Raw genomic sequence first — 10,727 nt, forward strand, 5'->3', positions numbered from 1 at the left:
GAGCTCCAAGGAGATTATGTTGAAAAATAAAAAAAAATTTACCCAAAAAAAATTGTTTTTATACTTCATTCTAAGGACTTATTGAACTACCCTCGTAAGTTTGATTCTTGCTAAATAACTTTTGTAGTCTGGAAAATTATTTTTTCTTGCAATAGAATTTTCTACTTTTTCTTGGAATTAATGAGATATATGAAAAAATGCCAAGATAAAAGTTTATACGTCAGTTCTATGAAAAATGTCTCTTGTTGTTTTTTTGCGATATTTTTAATCGTTTATAAGTAAAATTCAAACATAACATTTTTAGGAAAATAAAAAATTCTCCTGGCTTCAACATTTGTAGAAAATAATAAAAAATATTTTTTCGAAAACCTCACCTTTTCTATTTTTCTAAATATTTTTTTAAAAGTTTCTACCAATAGAAGAAAGGCATCTTATAATCATCATGCGGGCTAAACCATTTTGAGGGCGGGAGATTTTTTTCCCTAAAAATGTAATTTTTGAACTTTTCTCGTAAACTATGAAAAATATCGATAAAAAGAAAGATAAATTTTTCATATTACCTACTTTTTAAAACGTGCAAACTTTTATCTTGAATTTTTTTCGCATGTCATTGTTTCCAAGCATCAAACTTACAAGATATTCCTATTACCAAAGTACAAGTTCAAAACAAAAAATTAGGCAATTTTTTCAGAAAAGCCGCTGGATTTTGAATCGGCAGATTTTGAAAGAAGATGATTCGGTTTTTTTGAAAAACAAAGCACAAAATTCAAATAAGCATAACTTTTTAGACAATTTTCTTTTGCAAATCGGAAAAATAGCTGTCACCTCATTTCCTTTAAAAAAAAAAATTTCGTCATCGAGAAATTCGGTTGTTTCAAGGGTAGGACCCTGTCTGACTTGAAGTGGATTCGGTTCCAGGATACTGAAATATTTGTAGGAACTAAATTATAGGGGGTTTTCGCTTTTCTGGGTCTATCAGGAAATGAATTTCTCTTTCTTTTTTCAGATTGGGACACATGAGTATAAACCAAGCTGCTATTCACTACAACTTACCGTACTCATCGCTGTACGGGCGTTTCAAAAGAGGAAAATACGAAGAGCCAGTAGTCAATGAAATGTCGCAGGATGGTAGCAGTCCCCATTATCACCATCAAAGTCCGAGTCAAAATCACTCCTCTTCCCTTCCCGATCAAATGCCTTATCAGGGCAGCTGAAATTTACCCCTTTACTAGATTATTTATAGCCTAGTTTAACTCAAGTTTCGAATTCATTGTTGAGAGTTCGACATTTACTCATCGCTAGAGTTGACAGAAAGAAAGAAAGAAAGAAAGAAAGAGGGAGAGAGAGAGAGAGAGAGGAACGATCAATTGCGCACTAGAATCAAAGAAGCATTGATAAAAAACGGATGATCTTGCAGTATTATAAGAGAACCAAGAAAATCGCACATTATGTACATTCTATCATTTTCATTTCGGGTCATTTTGGAGCCATAGAGTAAATCTTAAACTTAAGAGATATTTATTAAGAACAACTGTACAGGCTCCCATAAGACTTTATTATAAGTTTTTCAGCCAAACTTCGGTAAAGTCGCATTAGTTTCAGACATGGAAGAGTGAATTTTCGAGAAAAATGATAATTTTCTGTTGCAACAGGAAATTCCACATAGAAGTATTATATAAAATTGTCCGTCGGGTAGACACTGTTTTTGTGATTTAATTTTTCGTTGATCCACAACAATATCGTTTCATTGATCTCTTTACTGAAGTGAATTTTTTAATTAATAATACTCTTCTCAAACTTTAAGTCATACGTAATTATAAAATGACGAATAATTTCAAACAAAAATTGATACGTAAAGGAACCAAGTGACCATTAGGATAAGACGCGACAGTGTATCCTTTCACCATGAGTATTAATATTGGGATTTTCGAAAGATGTACGTAGATTGTCCACGTGTTCTTTGTTTCTAAACGAATAGTTCCTTTTTTTTAAGTATTCTATATTGGTCAATTAGGCTTAAGGAAAGACGAAGCATTGGCTTTCATGAAAAAAAGAATAAGTGGTCGGATTTTGTCAAAGCTGAGATTAAATCTAGGTGTAAAAAATTGTTTTTCTGTGACAATTCTGACCAATAATATCACATAGATCAGAAGAATATTCACGAGAGCTCAATTTTTAGTTTGGCGGTATTGGGAGAAGAAAACATAGCTTTTTTCGTGTGATTGAAAAATTTTAGTTAGATTTTAGTGAGAGCGACGAACGAAATATATATTTGATATATGTATTGCATTTACTTAATTCACTATTGCTTCTTATGCTGTGAAATTTTATAGCAAGTTTTGTTTGTATATATTTAGGAGGTTTTATATAAATATATCGTTTTTTTAGAACTGCATATTCTCCTTATTGAATTAGCTTTCATCTTCTAATTTAAAAAGTTTGACAATTCTGGCATTGAAATGCCAGTTGATGAATGATTTCAAGAACGGCAAATCATTAAAAAAAATTTCAACATTTGTTATATGTTTTTTGTTAATAAACAGTGTACTTTTGCTTTGTTACACTCATGTAAATAGAGTGTTAAATTGCATAAACAGGGGAACGAAAGCTGAATTTTTCCATTTCTAATTATAAGAACACGTGAAACAATCGCGAGTGAACTCGTAGATTTTTGCTTAGCATTTTAAGGAAGCTCGAGATTCCCCTGAAATATTTAAAACTTCGTCTTGTCACGAAAAATGTAGACTTTGAAAATAGCCAACTTCTTGAGAGTCTCAGATTTCTGGAAAAATGAGCTGTATTTCTTCATTCATTCATGGTGGACGATGTACTAGAGCCTTATCATATAAAATTATAATGTCTAATTTTTAAAGTATATTTGATGCGACGTATTTAGCAAAAAATTTGATGATAATTAATTCCTAAATACAAAGTAACTTGCGTTGAACACATGTTGAGAAGTAAGTGTAGTACCGGTAATCAAAATTGAAGTCTACAAAAAAAAAACGTGTCCAATTTTTTCTAAGTGATATGACAGAAAACAAAAAGGGTTTAGTTCGCGCATGGACAATAGAAAGGCGAGTATTTCTGTTTAAAACCCGAAAGCTTTACAATAAAATGATAATTATTATTACGTGAATGAACAGTTTTGTTTTATTGTTCATTGTAGAATGGACTGAGTAGGGTACGATAATTAATAAGTGATTGTTTTGAATGTAGATAACTGGGCCGATGAGCATCGCGACTAATCTGAAAGATTTGGTCAGTTTTGAAAGAAAAACTGAAAGTTTTTCGTTGCTCAACTGCCACGCGCATAAATACGTCATGCACACTATTAATTTATCACGCCGATAGCTGCTATCATAAAAAGTATATAAAGTATATATACATATTACCTATAAATATATGTACAGTTTATATATTTTAAATTAAAAATTAATGCAACTGTAGTTGGCGCATTATTCAATAACCACTTTCCCATTATATTTATCTCATTATTATATGATTTTTTTCTGGGATTATTTATAATGATATCGATGTACGGTTTGTCAGGCTAAATAAACACACTCATGAAATATATATATATATTTTTTAATTTTCATTTATTTTATACACTTTTTATACATGAAAACGTTAGTCAAAGTCAACTTCACAAAAAGTAGGTAGGTCCGCGCTGTTGTAAAAATCTCGAAAATGGGCCGTCCGAAACAAAAAAATTAAACAGTTTTAGATTTAATATGGCTCCAGCAACCGGCTGAACTAGGATTATTAAAAAAAAATTTATATTATTGTTGCAAAAAACTCTGAAAATTAACCCACTTTTTTAGTTTGTTTTGTTTTTTCGCCGCCATTCTGTTATTTTTGCATATATATCAGAAATTCTAGTTTAACCGGTTGCTGGAGTCATACTGAATCTAAAACTGTTTAATTTTTTTGTTTCGGACCGCCCATTCTCGAGATTTTTACAACAGGGTAAACCTACCTACTTTTTGAGGAGTTGACATTGACTGACGTTTTTATGTGGAAAAACTGCATAAAATAAATTAAAAAATTGTTTAAATATATTCTAAACGTACATTTATTAAGCCAAATAAACCCTACATCAATATCATCAATAATAATCTCAGAAAAAAATCGCAAAAATAGTTTTTTTAGCATTTCAAAGTAGAATATTGCCTTAAGTTGAAAAAACAAAATAATATATTTATATTTGAACTTTGTTCGGAATTTTTTAGTATTGGTAGCAAGTCAAAGAAACTCCGGAATTTAAAAAAATCGCAGAAGCCAAGGAATTTGCGTAAGAACCACTTTAAGTAACTATTAAGAACAATCAAGTGGTGTCAGATGAGTAGGTCACGTGACCAGATTCCTACATTACCGCCACTTTTTTTATTTTCCAACTTATTATTCACACGAAACGACACATCGAGTTGAAAATTTGGAATACTAAAGAAGCATTAAGAATGGTGGGTCTGGTCCTAAATTTGTATAATTATGAAAAAAAATTTTTGGTGTAAATATTTTTTTTGCTTTTTTCATCATGATTAAAATTTAGGACCAAACCCACATTTCTAAGTGCTTCTTATTTATTATCCCAAATTTTCAACTAGATATGGCGCTTCATGTGAAAATAAGTTGGGAAATAAAAAAAGTGAGGGTAAGGTAAGAATCTGGTCACGTTTCTTTTAATAAATGAATACTTAATTCTGATTTTTCTTGAATTCTTTTAAAACATTTTAGGGTTTCTTAAAAGATTCCAAAATTTTTTAAATAATTAGAATGGATTTTGAAGACTTTAGAGTATATAAAATAGAGTTTGAACTTTAAAAATTTTTCAAGGGATTTGAAATAGAGCAGGTATTTAAAATAATTCTAAGGAATTTTCAAAAGCCTTAAAGAGTTTCAGAGAGTTTGAAATATTGTTGGGTATTTCAAGATTCTAGGAAACTTGTAATAGATCTTAAACATTTGAAAAGATTTTAGAGTATTTAAAAAAATTCCAAGGGATTCTCAAGAGTTTTAAAAAGTTTCAAGAGATTTGAAACATTGTAGCATATTTTAAAAGATACCACGAAATTTTCAATAGATTTAAATAATTTGTAAGATTTTAGGGTATTTCAAAAATTACAAGAGATTTTAAAAAGCTTTAATTAAAAAGTCTCAATGGATTTAACATATTTTTGGGTGTTTTAAAAGATTAAAATAAATTTTTAATAGATTTTAATCGTTTGAAAAGATTCGAAAGATTTTCGTATATTTACCAAATTTGGATTAAATTTTCAATAGCTTTTAATATTTTTAAAGGATTCTAAAGATTTTAGAGTATTTAAAAATAATTCCAAGGAATTTGCAAGAGGTTTAAAAAGTTTCAAGGGATTTGAATATTTTAGGGTTTTTAAAAGATTCGAAAGAACCTCGAATAGATTTCAGTAATTTAAAGGGATTTTTGAGTATTTAAAAAAGTTGCAAGGAATTTTCAAGAGCTTTAAAAAGTTTTAAGAGATTTGAAATATTTTAGGATATTTTTTAAAGATTCCAAGGAATTTTAAATAGATATCATTGATTTGAAGGGATTCTTAAGATTATAGGTTTAAATAATTTTTAAGGATTTTTCAATGTTTTAGAGTATTTAAAGAAATGTAAAGAATTTCCAATAGACTTAAAGAGTTTCAAGGGATTTTAAATATTTTTAAGTCTTTTAAAAAAGATTCCTAAGTGCTTTTAATAGATTTCAATCATTTGAAGGGCTTTTTGAGTATTTAAAAAAATTGCAAGGAATTTTAAATGTTTTAGGAGATTTGAAATATTTTATGATATTTTAAAGGTTTGCAAGGAATTTTCAAGAGCCTTAAAGAGTTTCAAGGGATTGGAAATATTATTGGGTATATGTTAAGATTCCAAGACATTTTTAATAGATCTTAGGGGACATTGAAAAAATACTTGATAATATTAAGGTGGGGGGAGGGAGTAGAATTCACCATGTTTAAACCTATGGAAAAGTATCACGTAGAGGGGGGGGGGGCGTTACTGAAAAATGTATCACGTATTTTATGAATGACCTTTTAATCATTTGAAAAAAATTTAAAGTAATAAAAAAATGCCAAGGTTTGCAAGAGCTTTAAAAGTTAAAAGATATTTAAAATATTTTAGGGCCTTTTAAAAGATTGCAAGGAATTTTTAATATATTTCAACAATTTGAAGGTATTTTTGAGTATTTGAAAAAATTCCAAGGGATTTTCAAGAGTTTTAAAAAGTTTCAAGAGATTTGAAATATTGTAGTATATTTTAAAGCATTCCACGAAATTTTCAATAGATATAAATAATTTGAAAGGATTTTTAAGATTTTAGAGTATTTCAAAAATTACAAGGGTTTTTAAAAAGCTTTATTTAAAGAGTCTCAATGGATTTAACAAATTTTTGTGTGCTTTAAAAGATTAAAATGAATTTTAATCGTTTAAAAAGATTCGAAAGATTTTCGTATGTTTACCAAATTTGGATTAAATTTTTAATAGCATTTAATAATTTTAAAGGATTCTAAAGATTTTAGAGTATCTAAAAATAATACCAAGGAATTTGCAAGAGGTTTAAAAAGTTTCAAGGGATATTAATATTTTATGATATTTGAAAGGATTCCAAGGAATTTTCAAGAGCTTTAAGAAATTTCAAAAGATTTGAAATATTTTAGTATCTTTTAAAAGATTCCAAGGAATTTTCAATAGATATCATTAATTTGAAAGGATTTTTAAAATTTTAGGGTATTTAAAAAATCCTATTAAACGATTCTAACAAACTTTTAATAGATTTTAATCACTTAAAAAGATTTTAGAATATTCAGAGGAATTTTCAATAGGTTTAAATAATTTTAAAGAATTTTTTAATGTTTTAGGTTATTTAACAAATTCCAAGGAATTTCTGAGAGTTGTATAAAGTGTCAAGTAATTGGAAATATTCTCAGGTCTTTTAAACGATTCCAAGCATTTTTGAATAGATTTTGATAATTGGCAGGGACTTTTAAGATTTTAGAGTACTTAACAAATTTTCAGAAATTTTCAAAACCGCCTAAAACTTTCAAGAGATTTGAATTATTTTAGGGTGTTTTAAAAGATTTCAAGGAGTTTTTGAGTGTCATGAAAAGTTATAAGATATTTTAAATATTTTGGGATATCTGAAAGAATGCATAGAAATTTTTAAAAGCTTAAAAAAGATTCAAGGGATTTTAAATATTTAAGGGTAGTCTAAAAGTTTCCAAGATACTTTTACTAAATGTCAATAATTGGAAGTGATTTTTAAGATTTTAAATTATTTTTAAAAAATCCAAGGAATTCTTTAGATTTTGGAATATTTGAAAAATACCAAGGAATTTTCAATAGCGTTAAACAGTTTAATGAAATTAAAAATGTATTAGTGTATTTTAAAAAATTATAAGGAATTTTTAAGAGCCATACAAAGTTTTAAGGGATATTAAATATTTTCAGATATTTAAACAAATTTCAAAAAAGTTTCAAGGGAATTGAAATAGTTTATGAAATTTCAAAATATTTCACTAACTTTAAGGCCTTTCTAAGATTTTAGAGTATTTTTAAACATTCCAAGGAATTTTGAAGAATTTAAAAAAATGTCAACGTATTTTATAAGTTTCCTAGTATTTCACTATATTCGAAAAATTTCCAGATATTTTCAAGAGATTAAAAAACTTTGAAGGAATTTACACGATTATTAATGAAATTAAGGGATTAAAAAAATATAGAATTTTAAAGAATTTTGGAAGATATAGAACTCTATAATCTTTTAGGGTATATTACAAGCTTCCAAGGTATTTTATAAGATTTAAATAAATTATTTTAAAATATTTAAGAAGCTCTGGAGGTATCTGAATAAAATTTTCAGGATTTCCCAAAGTATCAGATTTCATAGAATTTTAGAATATTTCAATGGATTTTAAAGAATTTATTAACATAAAGTAAGGCATTTTTCATACAGCTTCTGAAATTTGAAGAGATTTCCCTCCCCAATTATTTAAAATATGCATCAAATAATTAAACTGAATGCTGAAACATCAGATATTCCAAACGAGTTTTCATTCTCAAAGTCTTAATCCTAAATTTTCTGAATTAATAAGAGTTTATTTGTGAAAGCGAATATACCTTTCCTTAAGTTTGTTTGTTTTGTTTGAAAAAGAAATGAAAATCTACTTTTAATATAAAAGAGGAAATTTTAAGATTGAGTTCCATGAACAATTCGTATTTACAGATTCTACTCTTAATTTTAAAAGAAAATTGAATGATTTCTCCGAGGTTTTCAAAAAAAATTATACAATCTGTCCCTAAATCGCGAAACAAAAAAATGATATTCTGTGAAATGTTTAGAATAAGAAGGTACTCAAATATGCACTCACCATCACGCCTTTCTCATCTTTTTCAACATTTGGACCTACCTGAAAGCAAGAACAAATTATATGAAATATAAAGAATATAGAGAACAAATATCATTTTATGTTCCTTTAGATATAAAATTATTAAATAATGTTTTACCTTTATCCAGACTCTGCGATGTCTTTCATTCTGTTCCAAATACCAACTGATCTCAAATCCTAGTTCAAAAAGGTCACAAGCACTACACACTTTGTAAAAAGAGTTCAAATTTGGAAAAAAAAGAATACCATAAGCTTTCGAAAAATAAAGGCGACTAAATTATTATTTTTTTAAGGATAAAGTTTCGAATTGTACAAACCTCCGAATAATTTGAAACTGCGTACATCCATATATTTTGACTCGCTGATTACGAAAATGATAGTGAAAATACGTGAAAATTTTATTTTCATGGTAAAGACCATGAAAAAGCCTTTAAAGCCATGGTTTTTGGTATTTATCTTAGTAAATAATAGAAAGCTTCGAATAAAAGTTATAGATATTTTAAAAACATATATTTTATGTGAAATACATTTTTACTCTTCGAGTAATAGTTTTCAAGAAAAATGACGATAAATATGAAAAATCACAAAAATGCAGCACAACATGTAACGGTGTCACAGGGGTGCCAAAATTATTTCTGTAACTAGTCACAGGGGTGCCTTCCCGCCCCCTCGAGACGTTGGAAAGGGTTAAGAGTTTGACCAACATTATTTCTGCGACCAGGCACAGGGTTGCCTTCCCGCCCTCCCCCCACGAGAAGTTGGAAAGGGGTGAGGGTTTGCCAACATTTTTTTCTGTAACTAAACATATTTATCGTAGCTTTTCTTGAAAACTATTACTCGCACAGAAAAAAGGTGTTTGAGATAAAATATATGTTTTTAAATGATCTACCATTTTTAATTGAAACTTTTTCGTAAATTTTTATTAATTACTAAGATAAACACAAAAACCCATCGTTTTGATAGGTTTTTCATGGTTTTCACCATGAAAAGCAAATTTGCGCGTATTTTAACTATCATTTTCGTAATCAGCTAGTCATAATACATAAGCAAATGCAGTTTCAAATCAATTGGAGGTATATACTTTTCGGAACTGCACCCCTTTTTAACAACAAAAATCTCAACACTGGATACATTCTTAATATTATGTATATTTCAAAATTTTTAGAAATATTAATAAGATGTGTATATATATATACAGATTTTCAGTGAAAAAAAAATTTCGATCAAAAAAAGCGAATTTTCAAGACAATAGTTAAATTTTCAACCAAAAAGATGCATTATCAACTGAAAAGATGAATTTTCAACTGGAATGGTTGTAGTTTGAACCAAACAAGATAATTTTGTAACCAATAATTAAATAGTTAAATTTACAGTTTAAAAAATTAATTTTCAACCCAAGCAATAAATTGTCAACTAAAATTGACAAACAATTGAAATAAACAGTTTAATTTTGAACTAATGAAAATTTCAACTGAAAATGGAACAGTTAAAGTTTCACTTACAAAAATTAATTTTCAAGCAAAAAGAACGAAATATCAGAAAAGTAGTTTAATATTCAAACAAAGTGATAAATTTTTAACTTAATTGATCAATATTCAACTGGAATACCAAAAAGATGCATTTTTAATTGGAATAGTTGTATTTTTAACAAAGATAATTTTACAACCAATAATTTAATAGTTCAATTTACAGTTTCAAAAATAAATTTTCAAGCAAAAAAGAACGAATGATTAGGAAAATAGTTAAATTTTCAACCAAAGTGATAAATTGTTGACTAAATTGATCAATTCTTAACTGCGATAGTTGAATTTTAAACCAAAATGTTAAATTTTTAACTAAAATGATGAACCTTTGACTGAACTATTTTAATTTTCAACCAAATTTTCTCAACTAAATTTTTTTAACTAAATTTTTCAACAACTAGAATTTTAAAGTAAGAATATGAATCTTCAACTGAAATAGTTGAATTTTGTACCAAATAAGACAATTTTTCAACCAAAAATTGAATAGTTAAATATGCAGTTAAAAAAAATTAATTTTCAACAAAAGAGTTTACTTTTAACGTTTTTAACTGATTAATTGAATTTTCACTATAAAAAAAGATGAATTCTCAACGAAAAATATAATAGTTAATATTTCAACCAGAATATATTTTTATTTTTAATTAATTATACATATAAAATAAATCATGAATTTGGTATATACAAATAAATTAATTACCAGGTGTATACATATGAAACCGGTATTTTTTCAAGAAAAAAACACATTTATTTCAAGAGAATGATAACAAATATTTTATTCAAAGTATGCGCCC

The 10,727-nt window shown here is 27.4% G+C and overlaps 1 protein-coding gene across 5 annotated transcripts in view; it reads left to right on the forward strand.

Moving 5' to 3' along the window:
- The window catches only part of LOC117167026 (protein bric-a-brac 2-like), a 132,201-nt gene extending 128,754 nt beyond the window's left edge, over positions 1–3,447 (forward strand). For all 5 annotated transcript variants that reach the window (XM_033351582.1, XM_033351579.1, XM_033351577.1 and 2 more), the window contains one exon: positions 1,007–3,447. In XM_033351582.1, coding sequence (XP_033207473.1) covers positions 1,007–1,214 — 208 coding nt within the window. In that variant the 3' untranslated portion in view covers positions 1,215–3,447. The remainder of the gene's footprint in view (positions 1–1,006) is intronic.
- The last annotated feature ends 7,280 nt before the right edge of the window (positions 3,448–10,727 follow it).

The sequence above is a fragment of the Belonocnema kinseyi genome, chromosome 2 (assembly GCF_010883055.1).
Source record: "Belonocnema kinseyi isolate 2016_QV_RU_SX_M_011 chromosome 2, B_treatae_v1, whole genome shotgun sequence".
NCBI lineage: Eukaryota > Metazoa > Arthropoda > Insecta > Hymenoptera > Cynipidae > Belonocnema > Belonocnema kinseyi.